This window comes from Peromyscus leucopus, chromosome 5 (genome assembly GCF_004664715.2).
Source record: "Peromyscus leucopus breed LL Stock chromosome 5, UCI_PerLeu_2.1, whole genome shotgun sequence".
Classification (NCBI taxonomy): domain Eukaryota; kingdom Metazoa; phylum Chordata; class Mammalia; order Rodentia; family Cricetidae; genus Peromyscus; species Peromyscus leucopus.
The window spans coordinates 4,138,059-4,161,758 of record NC_051067.1 but is presented as its reverse complement, the minus strand read 5'-3'; the positions used below and the strand labels follow the sequence as shown (position 1 = coordinate 4,161,758).

The 23,700-nt window shown below is 45.0% G+C and overlaps 1 protein-coding gene across 1 annotated transcript; it reads right to left on the bottom strand.

Annotated features, from left to right (window-relative positions):
• Positions 1–7,993: 7,993 nt before the first annotated feature.
• Positions 7,994–23,225, bottom strand: Isca1 (iron-sulfur cluster assembly 1). Its single transcript, XM_028893688.2, has 4 exons — positions 23,052–23,225; positions 15,354–15,407; positions 11,848–11,953; positions 7,994–9,584 (listed from the first exon to the last, which is right to left on the bottom strand). Exons 1-4 carry the CDS (start codon positions 23,130–23,132, stop codon positions 9,436–9,438), a joined length of 390 nt encoding a protein of 129 aa, XP_028749521.1. The 5' UTR covers positions 23,133–23,225; the 3' UTR covers positions 7,994–9,435.
• Positions 23,226–23,700: the final 475 nt, after the last annotated feature.

Here is a 23,700-nt window from a genome sequence, read left to right as displayed (position 1 = left end):
CATGGTCTCCTTTTCTCTTTCATCCTGTGACAGACACCAACTCAATGGGCCCCCACTGACTCTTTTTTTATTTCCTGCCTATTTTAACTTGGTTTAAAAACATGTGTTAGCAAGGCAGTGGTGGAGTACTTTAATTCCAGCACTCAGGAGGCAGAGGCAGGTGGATTTCTGTGAGTTCGAGGCCAGCCTGGTCTACAGAGTGAGTTCCAGGACAGTCAAGGCTATACATTGAAACTGTCTTGAAAAACCAATCAAACCAAACCAAACCAAAAACCAAAACAACCCCCCCCCAATACCAGAACATGTGAGAGTTCCATGTTTTGATCATATTCATCTCCTCCCCCAACTCTTCCCCACCCACCCAATTTTGTATTCTTAAAAACAAACAAAGAACCGATCAAGATCAATTTGTGTAGCTCAAATGGTCTTGGGCGTGTGGCCTTCTCCTGGAACGTGGCTCATTTGTCAGGGGCTGCACGTGTGGCCTTCTCCTGGAACGTGGCTGACTTCTCAGGGGCTACACTTAAACACTCTCCCTCTCCCTGAAGCAAACAATTGCCAATAGCTCCTGGCTAGGGCTGGGATTTCGCGCTTGTGCCCCATCTCCATGCTGGGATTTGGTTGGGCGTGGGACTTGTTCCACTGTGAGCTGTGTGCTGCTGCCTCATGACATCTTAATTCCATCATTTTGTTCTGCTTCATAATAGGCCTCAAATCTCTAAAGCCAATGGACTATGCACTCAAACTTTCCAGACTGTGAGTCCAAGTGCATCCTTTCCTTCTTCTGAGCTGTGAGTCTCAAGTCTACTTATATAGCAGAATGTTTTATAGAAAACAGACATTGACATACATGTTTAGTTCACTTATTAGGGAAAGGGCAACACTGTACTGAGCTGGTTGTGATGTTAAGTGATTAACTGTTTAATACTGGCTTTAAGTACTTGGTCTTGGGATGTAGCTCAGGGGTGTACTGGGGTAGACTGCTTGCCTAGCAGGCATACGGTGCTAGGCTTGCTCTTCAGAACTCAATAGTAAAGTAAGTTAGTAAGCACCCAGTAAATGTTGGAATTGTTTACTATAGCCAGATAATTTATAGGAAATGAAGTGTTTTAAACCACTTAGGAAAATTTTCAATTGCTAAAATGTTTTGAATCTTTTTATCTTTTGATAATTTCATACATTCAGATATCTCTCTTGGTAACTATCCACAGCCTCCCACCGACAGCCCTCCCTGCTCCTTCCACTGAGTCCAGTTCTGTCTTCTGTAGTCAATGTTGTCAGCTTCATCTCATGCAGGTCTTGTATAGGTTGCCACAGTTGCAATGAATTCCTGAGTGCCACATCCATGCCACACCCAGAAGATGGTATTTACAGTGTCTCCTCTGGCTCTTGTATTCTTTTTGTTTGCTTTTATGCTGTGTCCCTGAGCTTTGGGCGGGCTTTAGTGGTGCTTATAGATGTCTCATAAAAGGCAGAGCATTCAACAGCCACTTATTGTAAGCCCTTGACCAGTTATGAGTCACTTTTCAGGTACCAGGGAGGAGGTTTTGAGGTCCGTTCCAGTTTTCTCTATGTTGCAACTGAAGTGCGTGTGTCTTCAATAACAGTCTCACTATCTAGTTCTGATGGGCAACCGAGACAAATGGCGATCAATAGCTTGTATTGTTTTAGGGTCCTCTGGGCCTTCTCTGACGAGTTACTCCTAGGTAGCTATCCCATACTAGTACTGAGATTTTCATTTAGTTACTCATGCCTTCTAGGGGAGCACCCCCTATCTATCCATGCAGGGTACCTGTGTTCAGACCTTAAAAAATTCTATTTTTAATCAGATGTAAAGAGGTGTATTTCTATAAGGGAATTTTATATATCTGCAGTTTGGTTAACCCACACAGTCAACTCCTCTTCTTCATCCCCTGCCTCAGCTTCCACTTAAACCTTTAGCCCCCAGTGACCCTGCCCTTTCATAACATTTGAGTTCTACTAACACTTCAATCCTTAAGGCCTCATTCCTTCCATTCCTCTTGGGCCCTTTCTAACTTCCTGTCCTCCAGACACTCCAAATTAACACACAATTGTGAAAATTCAAAGCTGGGATCCACATGAGAACACACAGCATTTGTCTTGCTGGCCTGGGCTACCTTAGTATAATATCATTTGGTTCATTTTCCTGCAGGTTGCTTAATTTCATTTTTCTTTATGATTGAGTAAAATTCCATTCTATCACATTTTCATTATTCACTGGTCAGTTTATGGGCCTCTAGGCTGATTCCAGGAGCAATGGACATGGATAAGCAAGTATTTTTGCAGGATGGCATTGAATCTTTGCATATATGCCCAGGGACAGGGACAGATGGATTATGTGGAAGTTCTATTACAGGTTTTTGAGAAACCTCCAAACTGACTTCCACAGTGGCTGCACCAATTTACACTCACACCAACAGTGGACAACTGTTCTTCTCTCCCCACATCCTTGCCAGCATCCTTTTGTGTTCTTGACTGCCATTGGTATCAGGATAACATGGAATCTCAAAGTAGTTTAAATTTGCATTTCCCTGATGGCTAATAATTTGAATACTTAAAACCATTTGTATTTATTTTGATAATTTTGTGTGCAGCTCCAGGGCCTATTTTCTAACTGGATCATTTTCTTGATGTTTAGTTTCTTTAGTTCTTTGTATATTTTAGATACCCACCCTATGTTGGATATATTGCTGGCAAAGGTTTTCTCTCACTCTTGAAACTGTCTCTTCTCTGAATGTCTTTGTTGTGCAAAACACTCTCATGAGATCCCATGTGCTGATTACTGGCTTTCTTTCTTGAGTGACCTCAACCCTATTCAGAAAGCATTCAGTTCTGAGAACCTATTTGAAGAACTTAAGTATTGATTCATGTCAATACAAAGAAATCAGTCTCACAAGTGTAGGATTTGTGCACAAGATGCAATGGATGACACTAGCCTAATGATGGACACTAAATAAAGGAGCTGATGCTGTGATGATTTGTGTTATTTCCACAGGACAGAATCTAGAATCACCCATGAGATAGGCCTCTCTGTGCATGCCTTGCCTGTTAGGGGTTTCTGGATTTTGAGGTGGGAAGACCTGCTGCTGTGAATGGTGCTACTCCCCAGGCTTGCTCCTGGATGGTGTAAGAGGAGAAAGGGAGCCTGGAAGCAGCATGCGTCCATCCCTCACCTTACTTCACTTCTTTTCAGATGCATTGTGCTTCGCTGCCTCAAGCTCCTGCCACTCTGACTCCTCCATAAAAATGAACTTGTGACCTTGAACTGAGCTGCAAGAAACCCCATTCCCCTAAGTTGCTTTTGCAGAGTATTTTAACCACAGGGACAAAAGAGAGACCAAGATGGATGCAATAGTAGATGAATTCAGCCAGCATTTCCCAGGTGATGACACTCAAGGCAAATAAGATCACATAGCTGTCTCAGAACCAGCACATGGTTATGACATCATCTCATTTGCATGTATCGTGTTTCTCACCAACGTTCTTATTAAACAGGTACAAAACTGGACAATCCTGGACCTAAGCGGAACATTTATCGCCATTTCTTTTGAGCTGGAGCTGTAAGGTGTCCAGTAAGTACATTTGGTTTGCTCTCTCCCTGTTGTTCTCAAAAGCAAATGTTTCTGTGGAAATAGATCCACTTGTGGTACACAGCACTGCTAGGTGAGATGCAGTGGTGAGACTGTTATGGGGAGGGCTCTGAGCTACATTAGCAGCCCAGTCTGTGGGCACAGTTTATCTTGTTTTTCAGCACTATGAGACTAAGTATGTTGGAAAGTAGAGAGCAAGCCTCAAAAAGTCATAGGTAAGGGGTTTAGGGGCACAAGCTCAACTGTGCTAAGATATCCCATGACAGGGCTGTAGCACGAATCTTAAAAGGTCTTATTAATAAAAACAAACCTGGAGCCAGGTATTGGGGTGAATGCTGGAACATCAGAGAAGCAGAACAAGCCACAGCCACCTCACCTTGCCAATTCCAGATGGATCTTTGCCTCCAGAAGGCTAGGATTAAAGGCATGTGTGCCACCATTTTCTGGCCTCTATGTCTAGTGGCTGTTCTGTTCTCTGACCCCAGATAAATTTATTAGGGTGCACGATATATTAGGGAACACAATATCACCACATTTCCCCTTTTTGTCTAAAATTTAAAAAGCTTATAACTAATACAAGAAAAACTATATCCAATAAATATATCCAATATATAGTCAAGAATTACATTAACAATGTCTAGTCCATTAACATTTGACAGATTCAGACAAAAATTCCATTATATATATTAACAATGTCCAGTCCAGTAACATTTGATAAACTCAGACAAAAAAAATTTTCATTACTTATCCTATGTAAAACAAGTAGTTCCTTTTTAAAAGTAGATTCAATAATTGACCTTTTTATCCTATCATATCCATATTCTCTCTTTTTTCTTTTCATAATAGATTCAATAATCTACCTTTTGTCATTTTTATATCTTCCTCTTTTTCTTTTTAGAGTAGGTTCAATGATCTACCCATTTGTCCTATTACTTATCTTTTTTTCTCAGAGTAGAGTCAATGATCTACCTCATATCTATATTCTTTTTTTTAAACAAAAACTCTGAATCTAATCTCCTTGTTCAGTGTTTTTCCTGACCATTAACAATTAACAACTTGTAACCAACCATCATAAACAATGACAATTATCCATAACTCATTAAACGACCCCAAAACCATCCACCCCACATCTTGGGAATGTGGGCGTGTTTCTCTTAAAATTACTTCCTGCTTTCTTGGAGTGAAGACATTTTTAGGGAATCCTGAAAAGAAAATTTCTGGGTTAATTGTCAAGTCCTGTATCATTTGTCCAGTTGCTACATAATGAGAAAATGCAGGGCTTGTTTCAAGTCCTTGTTCAAGTAGTCTGTCAGGCTGGATCATCTCAGCTAGCCATCTCAAATTGTCCTGAGTAGTTTGTAGTCCAGAGTTGATCTTTTGGTGGTGTTAATCAGCTTAATGGCTTTACCATAGTCCATGTGGAATCGTTATTGTGTGCTCCTGTCATCTTTTTGAAGATTTCAAAGTCGCTGTTAGGCGTGATCATGGTTCCCGGGCAGACTTTTTTTTTTTTTTTTTTTTTTTTTTTTTTTTTTTTTTTTTTTGCCTCCTCTGTGGTTTGGAGCAATCACAGTCTGATAAATGTCTGTCTCTTGGAACCATGAACATTCTTCCCTAGAAGAGAAAATCTTCACAATTTCTCCCTGCCATTTGTCTCTCCAAACTTTTCCAAACTGACCTTTGCCGATGCTTTCTTGTAACACGATGGTCCTGGCAATTCTTCTCTGAAGAAGCAGCAGTAAACCCTTCATCCCAGGTAGCAGCATCACCGCAGTCACAAACATGAAGAGAAGCAGGCAGTAACTTGGAGCAGCAGCCGCTGCCTCCATGGTCCCACTGCCACTGTTTGTGGCTGGGCCCCAGCTGCAGCTTCTTAGCAAGCCTTCTTCAGTAAATCCAACCAGCGTGTGCCACCACAACTGGCAATGTGTAGCTCGGGTCTGAGCTGGGGCCCGCAAGGCCACAGGCAAGTAGCTTTTTCGAGAATTTGTACCCAACAAGTTGGGTGCCAGATGTAGCACGAATCTTAAAAGGTCTTAATAAAAACAAACCTGGAGCCAGCTATTGGGGTGAACACTGGAACATCAGAGAAGCAGAACAGGCCACAGCCACCTCACCTTGCCAATTCCTTAGCTGGCCCTGTTTCCTCAGACTGGAAACTTTTCAGTCCTCATCCAGAATGAATCTTAGCTGAACTGTGCTGCTCAAAAGCCTAAAATCTTAACCAGGCCTAGTTCCTGGTTTTCATGCCTTATATATCTTTCTGCTTCCTGCCTTCACTTTCTGGGATTAAAGGTGTGAGTCTCCATGCCTGGCTGTTTCTACTGTGGCTTTGAACTCACAGAGATCTGAATGGATCTCTGCCTCCGGAATGCTAGGATTAAAGGTGTGAGTGCCACCATTTTCTGGCCTCTAAGTCTGTCTAGTGGCTGTTCTGTTCTCTGACCCCAGATAAATTTATTAGGGTGCACGATATATTGGGGAACATGCTATCACCCACGGGGCATCTGAAATTCTGACACTTGGCAGACAGCATGTACTGCACCACTGTCACAAACCTCCCCAAGCCAGGCACTTGAAAATATAGAAACCTCATCTGCATGTCTGGGAAGTAGACTGATGAAGGTGTCAGGAAGCCCATGTCCCCCAAAGGCTGCTGGGAAAGACTTTTTGTATGCTTCTCTCATAGCTTCTGCCAGCAAACCCTGGAATTTTGGGCTATTGGCTCATGACCTCAAACATGTCTGTGTAGTCACAAGTCCGTGACCCTGTTCCCTGTGTTCTCTTTTGAGAACACCAGTTGAGGTCAAGGGCAGATGGATCTTCCTCCTTTCTTCCACGGGATCAAATCCAGGTTAGTTTTCATCCTAGACCACTATGCCTGAGGCTGGCTGTGTTTGTGCTGATTCTGGGCTGAGCCTGTCTGATTGCTTACACATCAAAACATGACAAGAAAGGCTATTTTGAGGCATTTCCTGCTGAATCAATCCTAGGAAGTACTGAGGATTTCAGAGACCCTCAATCTTGTGGGTTTCTTCCCCCACTCCTATTCCCTTTCCTGTCTGAGAAAAAAAAAAAAAAAAGCCCTTCTTGTAGGTGCAGAGAGGGGGCTGGGAGATGTTCCAGAACAGTGAAGCACAGCAGGCTGGTCTTCTGAAATGCATTAAAGAGTATTTTTAACCACAGTGGCCTGACCCATTCATTTCAGAGCTTCCTGATTAGGACAGTGAAGTTTTTAACCAAGGTTATATGAAGAAAGAGATTTGCCACCTTGTGAGGCTCCTGGAACATCTGATGCCCCACATGTCACTTAGGGGTGCCACAGGGTTTGTGTGGGTATGTGAGAACCTTCCTGGTCAGGGCTGAGGCTTGAGTACATGGTTGTTAGGATTACAGGTTGAGCCATTCTGTCTGAAAGACTGATGCACCTCTGGAGCAAGAACACTGAGGCAGTTGAGTTCCTGTCTTCCACGTTTCAATATTGGGTAAGAGAAAACTCCAAGCCCAAACTGTAGGTATTGCTGTACCCACATAAACTGCGCCACTCTGGTCGCTGTCTGTCCCCTTCCGAGTTTTGCAACAGCCCCTTTCTACCCTCTTCTAGCCTACTTTGCTGTATAAGCACAAGACTGATACTTCTGAATGCTGTTTTGTCTTCCAGTTGTATTTTTAAAGTGGGAGGTCTTGCTCCCCCACCGCCCCCCCACCCCAGGTGTGGTTTGGAATGTTCAATCCTCCGGCCTCAGCCTTCCAATGCTCTGCTTGTAGGCTTGCACCTTGTCTGGTGGAATGATAGTTGTATTCTGAGGACTCCCTTGTACACACTGATACCCTTGCAGAACTCAGAGGTTGTTTCATGGCCTCCCACCTTGTCCTTCCTGTGCCTTGGTCTTTTCAGGGCATAGCTTCTCTACATTTTTTCAAACCAATTAGTTTTGTTCATTCTCCCCCTTTCCTCTATATTTCTCGTCTTTAAAAACTCAACTCAGAGGACAAACCTTGAGGGCACCCTCCATCTGCCTCTCACCCCTAGAGGTCATTAAAATAGTATATGTTGTAGCTGTTCAGAGCATCACCAGGCCCTATATAATTTAATTAGATAAGAGTCTACTCTTGTCATGCTTTAGGTTCTCAAGTATGAAAAGGATATTGTCAGACCTACCGCTTGAGAACAGTATGTACTCCACATACAAGAGTTACAGTCTGGAATCTACACTACAGTCAGTTGGAGAGATGGTGTGGTAGGGTGTGAGTGTGTGTACCACAAACAGGCAGCAAAGCAAGACAGCATCATCTCCAGTGTGTTCTCAGGCTTTTGGAGACAGCAGCATAACTGACTGACTGGCTTTAGCAGCTAACTCCCCCCAAAAGAAAAGACAGTATTAGGACCACAAGGAGTTCTGTTTTTTAATTGATACTCAATCTCTACATACAATATTGCACAAATTAAAGATGTATCAATAATTCTATTTATGATACAAACTCATCAACAATCATAAAACTACAAGTCAGTGCATTTTGGTGTTAGGTACTTTAGTATACAGCACAGATATTAAACTCAGCTACTTCATGAAAATCAGCCTCCCACAAAAGAACTCACAGGTTACTTAAGATGTCAAACACAAGTCAAGTCAAGATCACTTCGAAGAAGAACTTGGGATCCAGGTGTGGTAGCACATGTCTCAGAAAGCTGAAGCAGGAAGGTCGTGAAATCACGACTCAAAAAACTGGTGATAAAAATACTAAAAAGTCAGCAATTTCATTTAGGAACCAGCAAGTATATGCATATTGGGAACTCTAAGAAGACACCTCCATGTTCTGCTCCATAGGTCCTGTGCTCCAAGAGTAATTCCACTGTTGCAGGATCTCTGTAAGAAACTATTGTTTCAAAGTTCTAAACAAACAAGGTAGCAATTCATACAAAAGGGTTTAACTAAGACTTTTCCATTCAAAAGAAAACCAATGCAATCTCCATAAATTAAGAGAGTCTTATAAAAATGCTGCCCAGGCATGAAGCCAGGCCAGCACTCACCTCCACTGAGTGTCTCATACAGCACTGGTGTCACCTGTGAGGAAGGGAGAGCTGGGTCTGGTCCCAGCTCTTCTAACCTGTACTCAGACCTAGTCTTCATACACACAGGTGCTGTGAGCTACTAGCTGGCTGCTTGTCACAAGAGCTTTCAGTGGAAAGGTCTAAGCCAACCATCTTGAAGCATGCCCTAGGGGATGGACTGAGACCAGGTCTGGCCGCTCCCACCTTCTGACACCATCACTCAGAAGTCTGGAACTGTTGAGTGGGCAAATGAAGCATTCGATCATCACATTTCTAATAAAATGCAAAAGGCCATGGCAAACGTGAGAGGGAAGTGGGGTACCACCGTGCTGTTACCCATAGTTGTCCTGACTCTGAGATTAGGAGTTGGCAAAAGGTTGGGAAAGGACCCAGCAGGCGTAGTTTCAAGCCATTCAGTAGGATCTATGGGGGCACACCTGTTATCTGTTTCCTTAGCTCCCAGCAAAGCAATGGCCACGAAGCTGGTTCTAGCACAAATGCTACAGTGTTAAGAGCAGGGTAAGAGTTTTCTGTACAGAACAGACGACTCAAAGAAACCAATGGCTTCTCAGTTTCTGTGCTTTACAGACAATACAGATACCAAGTTTTCGGGACTCTTAGCACACTGGCTTGATTTCCAAAATGCATCACTTTATTTTTCCACATGAGGTGGCCACACATTATAAACTCTGAGCACATGACAATCACATGATCTCTTCAGTGAGCTCCCAGGTAGATCCCGGCTCTCCCGGAGCTTGGAGTCCTGAGGTTTCAAATGTTAAAGCTTTCACCACAGCCACAAGTCCCTTTGATGTTGGGGTTATTGAAAACAAACTCACTGGACAGTTTGTCTTCCACATAGTCCATTTCTGTTCCTAAAAGTGTTAACTGTGCTTTCTTTTCGATGAACACTCTGACTCCTTGGGGAAAAGAAAACACATTAGACATGAAGCTTTCAGGGTGCAGAACCTGCCAGTGAGTTTCCAGTGGGTGCCATCGGTAATCCTACAGCTTCTGGGCAAGCCCAGGGTTCCTTACAGGAAGTACACAGCTGCCCACCAGCCCAGTCTGTGCCCAACCAATCATAACAGGGAGGACCCTTTTACATATGGAAATCCCAAGGCATTTCTGCAAAACTGTGGTTTGCTTTTCACTGTATTTTACTCATCCCCTCCCCCCTCAATCTGCTACAGAGAAATGTGTAATTCTCTGAGTTTTTTAATGACAGCATTAATGAGATTTCTGGTACCATCTGTGCCTGACCCTGTCAGGTAAAAACACCCACAGAACCGTTATTCCATGGTGCATTTCTAACCAGACCATATAAACCAAGACCACATAATGAGATGTGGACTTCAGAAAACGCCCACGGGACCCAGAGCTGTAATCTGCTGATGGCCTTAAAAATGAGTAATATTCCCTAGTCACTGTGAAGGAGAGACCAACCTCTTGAAAATACAAAAACATGTTTTTCCTTACAAGACATCACTTAAACATGAACATACACTACAGGTCCTTTCCTCTGTAGGGGAGCAACTGAGGCTTATTTTTGAACTGATGTTATTTTCTAAGATTTTTCATGTGTATGGTGTTTTGCCTGTAGGTATGTGCTGATTGCCTGTGGAAGCCAGAAGAGGGTGTTAGAACAAAAGTTACAGATGGCTGTGAGTCACTATGTGGGTGCTGGGAACTGGAAAAGCGCTTAACCTCTGAGCATCTCTCCAGCTCCCATTTATTTATAATTTTAAAAAGGTCTTTATTGGTTAATTACTTCAGTTAAATATGATGGAGGCACAGTTGGGAATAATTCCTGCTTGTCTCACACAAAAGGGCTGCAAGCTACTCACAGGTCTCCAGTGCACAAGCCTGCAAAGCCTGTGGCTCTCCCTTTCTCCAGGGATGCAGTGTTATTTCTTGTCTCACACAGGATCTTGCTAGCCCAGGCTGGCCTGACTTATCTTGAACCCCAAACTTAAGATCCCCATTGCCAATGGTTGTGATATTAAGTCTGGGACACTGTACCTCACTCTTTGGTAGGTTTTGCAAGATGACAGGGGTTGGTATCAAATGCAATAACTGAAAAACTAAAAAACAAGGCCTCAAAAGTTAAGTGGTAGCTGGAGAGCATGTGCTGCTCTTGCAGAGAACCAAGCCTGGTTCCCAGAACCCATCTCAGGCAGCTAGCTCACAACCGCCTGTCCTCCAGCTCCAGGGGATCTGACACCTCTGGCCTCCACAGGAACAGGAATCTGCACCAACACCCACAACCACAGCCACACAAAACTGTTTCAACAGAAATGGCTGAATGGTTTACTTTTGGTCTTAAAATCTGTGTGCGTGGTGAGAGGTTCAGGGGGTAAAAGGAGCTGACTACCTGAGTTTTGATACCCGGAATTCATGGTGAAGGAAGAGAACCAACTCTCAAAAGTTGTCCTCTGACTTCATATGCTAATAGAACATTTAAAAACCTGTGAGGATGAACTTGGTCCTCAGCAGTCACAGCAACACTCTGTAATTCCAAGACTAAGATGTATGGGAAGAAGAATCAAGAGTCTGAAAATGGGCCACATAGTGAAGGCCCTGTCTTAAAAAAAAACCGGGACAAAAACAAGCCAAAACCTTTCACAGTGATGACCTTTAGAGCCGAAACAAAACACAACTCCTCCAAACCCTTAGAACTGGTTCAAAGCTTCACTGGGTCCTTTCACTGTGAAACCTTGGGCTTCCCAGCTACTGAATCTCTCCTTGTACCAGGTTCTTCAACAGAAGCCAGGAAAAAATGTCACCTCTCTCCTTTCAGTGGCTGCACATAGTTTGATAATGAATGTCTGTCTGCCAATGCTGGGCACGTAAGAAGCACCACTCCTAACACAGACAGCAGTCTTTACATCAGCTTTGCACAGGGATAAAAGTTTTCATCAGGACAAAGTGCCCATAAAATGTTAAAGAACCAAAAAAAAAAAAAATAAATAAATAAAAAAAAACAAAACCAACCAACCAAACAAAAACCAAAACCCCAAAAACTCCATTACTTACCAGATCCAGTGTGGGGGTGCATACTTATACCCCACCACTGGGTAGTGGAGCAGGAATTAATGTCATCCCCTACACCCAGCTACATAAGGAGTTCAGGGCTAGCCTAGGCTACAAAAGAACCTATCTCAAAAAGAGAAGAGAGCTTACCATCTTGAATAACTTCTTCATCAGAATCTCCTTTTGTCTTTGTATACTCTAGGGTGTAAGAGAGGCCATTACAGCCCCTGGTTCGCACACCAACTTTCAGACCCACCTGAAAAGAATTGAGAACATAAATAAACTTTGCATGATGACTTACATCCTGAATCCCAGCACTTGCTTGGGAGGCTGAGGAACAGGACTATAGCAGGCTGGAGCCAGCCCGGTCCAAAGAGCAAGGCTCGGTCTTGAGAAAAATCAATGAGAGCTGCATTAGCTCAGTAAAGTGCACAAGAACTTATGGCAGATTTCCAGAATCCAGATGAAAAGGCCCATTACAGCGACCCATGCCTGTACCTGTGCTGGGGAGGGGGCACAGACAGGCCGTTTCTGGGGCTTGCTGACCAGTCAGTCTGGTCTATCTCCTGAGGTCCAGACCAACAAGAAACCATGTCTCCAATCAGGGTGGATGACCCCTAAGGTTGACCTCTGGCCCCAGACACATGCACACAAATATCAAAGTACTATACAAACAGATAACCTGCACACACAATAACAACAACAACAACAACAAAAAGCAACCTTTGATATTTATTACCAGCCAGGCGGTGGTGGCGCACGTCTTTAATCCCAGCACTTGGGAGGCAGAGGCAGGTGGATCTCTGTGAGTTCCAGGAAAGGCACAAAACTACACAGAGAAACCCTGTCACGAAAAAACAAAAAATATTTATTACCACTATTCATTTTCTCCTAAACCCAGTGGTAATAGGTTTCTGGTTGTAAAATGCCCCTATAGAAGAACAAATGGAATGGGAAACAAGCATTTAAAAACGACACTGAAAACGCATACAGGAAGAACTGCACAACCACTGCTGTCCAGGAAAGCAGCTTTTCTGTGTTTCCTCAGGCCTGGTTGCATCTGCACAGTTTTTATTACAGCATATTAAAAGTTGTACTCTGTTGTATTTTATGGCTTTACATGGTTTCAGAGTGTCTGCTTTCTTAACTACAGTTTGGAAGTAATGAGAGCACAATGCTCTTCTGTAGCTATGAATACCAGCTGCTTTTTTTTTTTGTAGTCCAGGCTGGTTTCAAATTCATCATCCACCTGTTTCATCCTTCAAAGTGCTGCGATCATGGTGTATATTACCACATCTGGCTTCTTTTACTTTTTAAACACAGGGTGTCAAAAATGGTATCAACTTGCTTTGTAGCCCTGCCTTGCCCTGGATTTACAACCTGCCAGTTTCTACTGCTCACAGCCTAGGGTAATGAGCTCATGCACAACCACATCTGGCCTTTTCTTTTCTCCTTCTGGTTTTTCAAGACAGGTTTCTCTATGTAGCCCTGGCTGTCCTGGAACTTGAACTGTACATCAGGCTGGCCTCGAACTCAGACTCACCTGCCTCTGCCTCCCCAGTGCTGGGATTAGAGGTGTGCCACCTCTTTTCTTTTTAAAAGGTATTTGATGGTAGATTTTGACTTTAAAACCTAGACTTCCTTTAAGAGGTCAGCTCCACTTTGTTCTGTGAGATACTTTCTGGAGGGTTCCATGGTTAGTGAGCACTAAGGTTCATCCTGTCACCTGGCAACCATCCTGCCTCTGGACAGAAGCCTCCTTTCTAAGGCAGTCTGGTAAAACATTTCCAACATACCAGGAAGGCAAAGACCACAGAAGTTAAAAATTTGTGTGTGGGGATGGGAGGGGTATGGGGGAGGCAGGAGCTGATGCAGAGGTTGTGGAGGGTGCTGTGTACTGGTTTGCTGTGGTCCTCATGAATTGCTCAAACTACTTTCTTACAGTACCTAGGATGACCAGGCTGGGGACACAACCACCAAAAATAAGCTACCCCCACTCCCAATCAATCACGAATTAAGAAAATGCCCTGCAGGCTTGCCTACAGCCTGATCTTATAGAGACTTTTCTCAGTTGAGGTTCCCTCCTCTCAGATGACTCTAGCTTGTGTCAAGCTGACATAAACCTAGCCAACACAGCATATCACAGGGGTTTGCTAACAATATCTACCTACTCTCAATCTTGGTGCCTGCCTTTTCTTTAAACAGTCAAGTACTACTACCCTAAGTCCTGTCCCACCAGAGCCCTCCAATTCTGTGAAACCCTTAAAGGTGTGCTTGTTTCAAGAGCTTGACTGCAAAGCTTAGGATGAGGGGCTTCATTATTCTGAATGGGAATAAGCTGCCTGATGAATTTCTGGAGCACAGGCTTTAGTTTCTACCTCTGTAATCAGGAAGTCCAGACATTAGGCAGTGGACATTAGAGTGCTCAAAGACAGGGTGAGGGGGTAGCTCTGCAGAAGAGCTTTGCCTAGTATGTCTGAAGTCCTACGCTCACTCCCAGAAACACAAGAAGCAAAAACAAACAGTAACCCTCCTCAGTATCTGAAAATTCAGGTTTAAGCAGGCATGGTAGCTCACACCTGTGACCCCAGCAATCAGGAGGAAGAGACGGATGGATCTCCTATGAGTTCAAAGGTAGCCCAGTTCCCATACAATTCCAGTCCAGGAAGGTTTAGGTAATGGGAGTTTTGGGAAAGGGATTGTTAATGCTGTAAATTTCATATTTTTACACCAATAAGAACAAATACCTTACATACCTACAAGGCTAATTTCATGGAATTTTTGGTCAATTTATGTGCTAGAAAGTCCAGAGTCAGAACACTGAAACCTATCAACATTTAACAGCTTTTAGGATGGAGGTGCGAGAAGACCAGTCATGTAGCACAAGAATATCCAGAAAACAATCTCAGAACCACTATGCACAGGCCGCAGCCTGAAGTGATTCACAAATCTAACTCAACTACCCTGTGGGCATGGCTCAATTCACCTACAGCTGGTAAATGAAATCTGTGGCAGCCTTTCATACAAAGTATTAGTTGAATGAATCAAAACTGCTGGGTAGAATATGTGCAGTCATGAAAAGGAGCAGACCTTTAGAAAATGATCTGGAAGGTCTTCAGGCTGAATTATTAGGGTAAAGAACAGAAGTGTAACCAAGCATGTTCTGTATGCTGCCATCTACGGAAGAAGTGAGAGATGCACATAAGAACAAGTACCATGCAGGCCATTTTTGGTTGTTACAACTTAAGAAGAGAGAGGGTGCTATTGTCATGCAGCAGGCAGAGGCCAGAGACCCTCCAGAATATCCTCAGCCACCCTAAGGCATACAGTGGAGGCAGGGGAATGCCCAGATACAGTGAGCACACAGACGAGCTCAGACTGCATCTGGCATGAGTGACAATGTCTTGGTTGTCTAGGGTTTTGAGTGGTGAGTAGCTGCTTTCTATGGAAAAGCTCTCCCTGTGTGATTCAAGAATTTGGGTACAGCTCCCTGTACTTGCCTGGGGTGAGTGAAGCCAGGAGGTTGAGCCCTTAGCAATGTAAAAGCTAACAAAACCAAACACCTTAATTAATGAAAACATATTATTTGCAACAAAATGCCTTTGTAATGAGAACAGAACTTTAGCTCTGCCAACCCTTCCACAGGTGTTACTTACATGCTCTGGCTTGTCTTTAAGAAGCTGTTTTATCTTGTTCACAGCTGAGGGGGTCTGGAAGAAAAAAAAAAAAAAAAAAGAAACAGTTACTAGACTCATCTTCTAAAACCACAGAATGGCCAGGCCTTCCACTACAGGAGCTTGTTGTAAGTGCATGCGTGTGGTTCTTGCCAGAGGACCTGTGGATTTCATCCGGCAAAGGGAGCCACAGCGAAAGCACATTCATTCCTATCCTAACAGAAACCCACTTTTCCTGGGAAGGCCATGTTTTGTGCATCCACTGCATGTCTTGTAATAAGCACAGTGCCAGACAGAGATGCTCATGAATAGCCTACAACGGAAAAGCCAACTTCTGGGTGTTTCCCCTGTTGGTTCAATCCCCTTCAGACCTATCTGAATGCATGGCTACAGAGTTGCTTCTGGGCAGACATCCAGTATGCATCAACAACATACCTAGATATCTGGGTGAGCAGCCATGCTCCTCAGTGACAGGACTATGTATGTGGCTGTGTATCTAAGAATGCAGAGCAACCCAGCCTAGTGGTCATCAGCAGGAGAAAACGTCCTGGACATTGTTCTCAGATCAGTGTCACCACTCCCACCTTCTTGTAAAGGGTGCTGGGAACCTAGTCTGATCTGCAACATTCTTGGACTATTTCCTGGGTATATCCCAAAGGTAGACACCCTAAGCAGTTTTTCCCTAATGCTTAAGCTTCCTACTCTGGGTAATAGAGATAATCCCTTCCCTGGAATTCTGATGAAGACTAAATACTGAAAGCAGGAAAGGCAGCCTAGAGAGGATGGCATTCTGAAGTCCAGGAGAGGATGGGGCACAGTGCAAATTGGCAGCTCCTGTAACAAAGGTGAGAGAAATTATGGTGAGGGAACCATGTTCTTCCTACTTTGTGATCATCAGCTATTCCAGCTGGCAGGGTCTGCTATGATCAAGAGCAAAGAGCATTAGGCTAGTGCTGAGGGGACAGATGATAGGCCTGGCCCTGTAGATGTAACCAACCGTCTTATTAAATAAGAAACACAGAACCAATGCAAAGAAGAAAGCCAAGAGGTCAGAGCTAAGAGCCTTACCGCCTGCTGCAGCTAGCCTCTTAAGCCAAGAGACCTCTCTGAAAGGAACCTACTTCCTGTGTGTTTGTCTTTATATAGCCTTTCTGTTCTGCCTTCTCATTGGTTGTAAACCCAAACACATGACTGCCTCATCACTGCCTGTATGTACAGTCCTCTAGGTCTTCTATGTTTTTAGTTTCATCCTTGAATCAAGTTAGCCACTGAAGCCTTTGACTGGGTTCCAGAACAGCCTGTGCCAGCTCCCGCCAGTCCTGTGGTGCAATCCTATTATATGTTGACCAAGAGTTTAACATTTGCTTTACATATGGGGAATGCATGCCATAAGATACGATTGCCTCCTTAAACCTTCGTAAATCCAACATTTCAATTGGAGCCCAGATATTTTGTGTAGTCATTTGATTAGGCAACTGCTGTACGGTTACAGGATAAATTAAGGGTGACTGTGTGAAAACAGGCTTTCTTTCTGTAACCTTATGATCCAATCTTGAAACAACTTCACTGTTAATTTCTTCTGTCTGAATTTTTACAGGTTTAACAAGTTTTTCTAAAGCTGTCATCCTGGCACTTAAATTGACTATCTTTTAAAATAGTAAAATGAGGATAAGCATGGTAATAAACTGCATAATTCGATCAACATGGCCCTAGATCAGGACAGATGAAGTATAAATACAGGGTGGAACTAAATCAAGAGTCATAAAATCAACAAAGAAGAAAATGTGAAGTAAGAAGCTGTGCACTGAAGGCCTGGAAGGCAGCTCAGCTGGTAATGTACTTGCTTCAGTCATGAGGACCTGAGTTCGAGTTCAATCTCCATAAAACAAAATAAACAGTAAGCTGGCCAGATGGGGTTGGGGGAAGGGAAGGGAGGGAGGGAGCCAGCTATGCCTACCTGGGGAGTTCTAGGTCAGTGAGAGACCCTGCCTTAAAGAAAAAGAAAGGAGGAGAGCTCCTGAGGAATAAATAATCCTGGAGACATCCTCCAGCCTCCACACACATGTACACACATGTATGCGTACCAGCACTGCCTCACATACACACTCCACACACACAAAGAAAGCAATGAGTATGTTTAATAATGTCAGTGTGGTCTGTCTGGTCCTGACCCTCAGTCACAGTGCAGACAACTGAAGTGGCATGCAGGAACAACATGAAGGGTAGAAGAAAGGAACGCCAACCTCAAGGAGTCAACAGAAACATTCATTAAAACTAACAAGCCAGGTGTGGTGGTCCACACCTTTAATCCCAGCACTCAGGAGGCAGAGATAGGTAGATCCCTGAGTTCAAAGTCGCCTTGGTCTACAAAGCAAGTTCCATGACAGCCAGGATCACACAGAGAAACCCCGTCTCAAAAACAAACAAACAAACAAACAAACAAACAAACAAACAAACCCACCACCCAAAAACCTCAACAACATTCTAAGTGGTGGGGCTTGTTAGGAAGGATGGCTTCCATGGGAGAGGGATGAAGGGAATGTGGGATGGCAACGCCAAAGCCCAGCATACAGACAGGTGCCATGTCAACAAAGAAAGAAAACACACACTCCTAACTTGTGATGCTCAGGCAGACTGAGGTATAATAAGACTCTGAACTTTCCTCTGGCCATTTGGCAGCTTTTAATTATCACAAATCAAGCTAATTACAGGTGACTTTATTACATCCTGCCATTATTTGTACTTCTCATAAAATAAGGCTACACCAATAAGACATTTAGAGATAAAGTCAAATAAAAGCTACTAAAATAATCAAGAGCACAGGGCAACTAGAGAAACTGACAGGTGAGCTCATGTTTCTAAGACCTTGGGATCTGAGTATGTGAAATAAAGCTCCATGAACTCCAACGGAGCAAGAGGAAGGAAAGACCTTGTCTTTGCTCCTGACTGCACACCTTACCTGTCAGGCTGCTTTTCTTAGGAAAAGCCACTGTGCACAAGGGACACGTGTCATCCTGAACACGAACCTAGGGTACTGCTATACAGTGACATCAAGTGTCAGAATATACCAATATTTGCTGTTTCACATTTGAAGTGGTTACTCTACATTATGGCTCCAGAAAAGAAATAATTTTTAAATGTGAACTTATTTGAGAAGGAATTAAAAAGATGTACAGATTTTAAAAATTCCTTTTTTTTTTTGGTTTTTTGAGACAGGGTTTCTTTGCGTAGCTTTGTGCCTTTCCTGGAGCTCACTTGGTAGCCCAGGCTGGCCTCGAACTCACAGAGATCCGCCTGGCTCTGCCTCCCGAGTGCTGGGATTAAAGGCGTGCGCCACCACCGCCTGGCTTTTTTTTTCTTTTCTTTTTTTTTTGGTCAGATTTTAAAGATTCTAACAGATTTTTAAATTATCTAAACTTAATTTCAGAAAGAAAACAATTTTAGTCAAAGTAAAAGGTTTATCAAGGATAAGTAGAACATTTTAAAAAATGTGATTATTACACTTCCAAGTGGCTGCTCATAAGCACTTCCTTTCCAGTCTTCCAGTTGTACATTTCATGGGCATATTTCCTATGAAAGTGCTGAGGAAATTCTTTGTCAACAGAACACAAGTTCTGAAAATAATCCTACAAGAGAAGCCACAGAGGTGGTGCTGTAGCTCAGAGCACTCACTAGCTGTCTTTGCAGAGAACCTGGCTTTGGTCCCAGCAACCACATGGTGGGGTACCACCATCTGTAACTGCAGTTTCAGGGAACCCAATGCCCTCTTCTGACCCCTAGGGACACGAAGTACTCATGGTACATATACATACATGCAGGCAAAACACTCAGACATACGACAAAAAGCTTAGAAGAAAAGGCATAGTCTAGAAAAAGTATTTTTTGGAGCAAGACTCTGAAGGAGAGCCTGTGTTTTGAGTGCACAGGTGAAGATGAAGCCCACTGTACTGTGTGATGAGAGCACATGGGCTCTTTTTGATGAACTGGGCCTGAGTTTTATCCCCATAAAGTTACCTAATTTGGTTTTACAAATCAGGTTTCCTTCTTTTCTCAAGTCTTAGAAAACATTTAAACAGTAGCTACCTATACTCCTGGCTACTGGGAAGCTGAGGCAAGAGGATAATAAATTTGAAGTCAGCCTGGTCTACACAGCTAGGTTTTTCTTAAAACAAGTTCAACACAGAAAGTAAAAGCAAGGTATGCAGAACCATCCACACAGGCATTGGGCTGCTAATGTCCAGGGAAAGACACACAAGGAGAAAGTGACATTAAAGGACCTGAATGTCTTCCAGCGGCCGTCGAAGGACAAAACAGATCTTAACTCTGCTATGCTCCTCCTTGGGGAGCTGTTACTAAGGAGCTCTCAACCAAGAGGGACTGACAGCTGGAACTGGCCAAGTGATTGCTCTGATTCTGCCTTGTTTAGAGACAGACACTCACTGTGTATTCCAGGCTGGTTTTAACACTTGACTCTCAGGCCTCTGAGGAGTGCAGTGCACTGCCATTGCTCAGCTGAAGGAACCGTTGCTGGGCATGGGGCTGCCCTTTCTAGTCTAGGTATGGCAATGTGGTACTAGACAGAAGGTAAGTGACTCCCCTTGACTCCATGTGCACACCCTGGCAATGATGAGAAAGTCTTCCTGAAGCTCCCTGCAAGTCTGGCAGCTCTCTACTGTGCCTGCACCCCTAGACCAACTCAACCTGAACCTCCCCAAGAAATGCACCAATAAGTAAGGACTCAGAATTCATACTGAAATACTCTCAAATCTAACAATGCCTTTTAATCAGCTCCGTGTAAACCACAGGAACATGGCTGCTTAAAGGGAGAACATTTTGAAGATGTTTTTAAAGAATTATTAAAGGTTGGTGAAATGGCTCGTCAGGTAAAGGAACTCGCCTCTGAGCTCGAGGACCAGTGTTTGATCCCTGGGATCCACATGATGGGAGGTGAAGAGTGACCCCTGTGAGCTGCCCTCTGAGCACACAATCGCCAGCACACGTGCCTACTATCTGCACACACATTACACAAATGTAAATTTTAAATATTCAAAACCACAAACCAAAAATTGTTTCAAGACTGTTTTTGCTGTCAGAATGCTGGGAAATGCCCTCCAAGTGAATGTTTCAGATCTGCTTCAGAGGGCCTGGTGCTTGTCCAGTAGGGTATCTGGCCAGCCACTGGAGCCTAGGCTCATCCTGTTCCCATCCCAGCACTGGGATTAAAAGCATGCACACACCCCACCCCTAACCAGCTGTTTTTATCTAGGAACTGGGGAGGAAACTCGGGCCCTCATGCTTCACAGCATGCTCTCTGCCAGCTGAGCTACCGCCCCAAACCTGATGTTTGTTATACATCATGCTTTTAGCTAAGGTACCAATTCTGTGGTTTAGGAATAATTGAATATTTGCAAGGGCTACTAAATTAATGACATAAGAGTTAATGACTATTGCTGGGCGGTGGTGGCGCACGCCTTTAATCCCAGCACTCGGGAGGCAGAGCCAGGCGGATCTCTGTGAGTTCAAGGCCAGTCTGGGCTACCAAGTGAGTTCCAGGAAAGGCGCAAAGCTACACAGAGAAACCCTGTCTGGGGGGGGGGGGGGAAGAGTTAACGACTATAAAACTAAAAAAAAAAAATTACACTTTGCAATGAGTACATAATACTTTGCCAACAGGCTCTCCCCCTTCTCACACCCTAAGCAGCTTCTCTACCACTGGACTAGAAATCTAGCTGTATGCTATAGTTTTCCTGGTAACAGCTTCTGAACTGCATGCTGTTCCAAAGGTCTCTGGTCCTACTCCAGCGAAGTAACAGGTCCTTACATGTGTCCCTCAATCAGGCAGCAGAGGGAAGCTAAGTTCCCCCCACCCCCAAGTCTTCTGTGTGCAGTGAACCAACTTCTCTGCACATATGGGCACTGATACTGGCTGGGCCCCATCACTTACTCACAAGCTGAGCTTTGTGCAGCATGAGCCTCTAATCATGAACGAGAGCTGCACCAACTGTCTGGTACAACGATGGTGGTAAAGCTGCCTGTCAACTAGGAGGTGTTTAAGTTTTACATTCTTCAGTCACATCTTAACCTGGTCCCTACAAATTCAATTCTACTTATTAACTCCTGGAAATGTGGGGTAGGAAGGAGCCCATTCTCCTTGGATGTTCTTTCCAAGTATCCAAGGGTATTTGCACTAACATGGTGAGCCGGAGTCATTCCTGGTTTGTAGACTTTACCCATCTAACCCCTCACCCCACCCCTGTACTCTCTGCAGGACTAACACCAGCTAAAAGAAATAACTGGTGCTCACATATTCATGCTGCACCTTTCCTTGCCACAGCTCACTTCTGGTGGACTCTAGAGCACTCTTCAGCTATTGCAACCTCTCAAATTCCCGCTGTCAGACTGAGGCAGCCCGGCAGTGTTTAATTCTTTTTTTTTTTTTTTGGTTTTTCGAGACAGGGTTTCTCTGTGTAGCTTTGCACCTTTCCTGGAACTCACTTGGTAGCCCAGGCTGGCCTCAAACTCACAGAGATCCGCCTGGCTCTGCCTCCCGAGTGCTGGGATTAAAGGCTTGCACCACCACCGCCCAGCTGCAATGTTTAATTCTTATCAGTTTACTTTTGTTTGCTAGTATCTCTCTCAAGCATTGGGCCTTTGATCATCTCACTGCTTTTGCATGCTACACGCTGGGGTTCAAAATGTTTACCAAACACCTGAAAAGCACGCACAAACAGGCTGTAGTGCTGCTCTGTGTGCTATCCTCTCACACTAGCTCCTAGGAGAATCACAGGGACAGGAGATTCAAGGATGAGTTCAGACGACAGACTACAGGAACACGGAGAGTCTGTGAACTGAGATCTGCTGTGTGACAGTTCATAACGAGGCAGAAGATCAGAAAACACGGACAGGGACGGTATTCCTTCTAAGAAGGGCCTACCGAGAGCGGGGCCCAGGAAACTCACTTATTTCTTGTCACAAAACATAGCAGGTCTTGATAATGTACGCTGAGAAGGTAGGAAAGGAGAAAAACGGGGCACCTCGAAATTCCCAAGTAACAGGTAATATGCCAAATGGTGATTTGGAAAAAAAAAAGGGGGGGGGTAACAAACAGAGAAACATGTCCTGTGCACTGACTTTTCTGCTTTAAGTTGAAACATAGCCGGAATTGTGCTTGCACAATTCTGGGTTCCATGGTGTACCTGCAGAAATAAAAACAAGCTGGCTCTAGAAAAGGCCTGAGACTGACTGAGGGCCCAAACACCGACCTATCCTGAAAAGATCACTACTTGCTCACGACCCCCTTCGATTTTACTTCTACGAATTATTTGGCAGCCGCCGCTCTTAGGACACCGATGGAGCAGATTCCGCGGCGGCCTCAGGCAGGATGGACCCTAGGCTTGCCTCCTGGGGTGACAGAGGTAACCGCGGCAGCCGCCTCCAGGTTGGGTATGCCGACCCGCCGTCCTGCGCGGCGTCATCCCTGCGTGACCTTTCTCCAGAACGCCGTGACCTCGGCGGCAAACGGCCGTCCTGTGTCCCGGCCGCCGGGCGGCTGCGCCCGCAGCCCGTCCGCTCCTCGGAGCTCCGCCCGCGCGGCCCGCCGGGAGCCCCACTCGGCGGGCCAGGCTCGCTCCCGCGGCGCCCCGGGCCCCGCCACCTCCCGCGGACGCCGAGGTGACTCACCAGCGTCAGCGCCGCCCGCGTGGCCTGCAGCTTCCTCTTGCTCACGGCCCGCACTGTGGCGCGGACCAACGACGCCGACATGTCCACGTCGCGGCGCCCGCAGCCTCGGGCCGGAGCGTGATCGCTCAGCCGCTCTCCATGGACACGGCTGGAGCTTTGACGCCACAAGCTCGGGCGCAGGCGCCACAGGCCCCGCCCCTGCGCAGCCTGCCCCGCGCCGCCATTGGACAGTCGGGTGAGTGACGGGCTGGACCGCATGACGAGGCGCGGGCGGTGACCTGTGACCTTGCGGGCTCCGCAGTCACTGTGCTACCGGAAGTGGAATGGCTCCCTCCGCACGGCGCCCTCTAACGGGACGCTCCGGAACTGAAGACAGCACGCCCGAGCTCCACTCCAGCCTGCAGCCGCTGGGACAGTGGAACTAGCGGAGGAAGACACCCTGCGACAGGCTTCCAGTTCTTGTGCAGCAGTTTGCAGCATGAAAGCTGAGCACGTGACCTGCCAGCCGCGCGACCGACGAGGACGAAAACAGTGTGTCCTGGGCGCTTTGTTGGAACAGTTCCTGCAGGCGGTTCCCATTTGATTAGCAGCACGCACGTAAACACGCCCCAGCTTCCTTTCGGGCTTGTGAGATGAGCTTTCATGATGC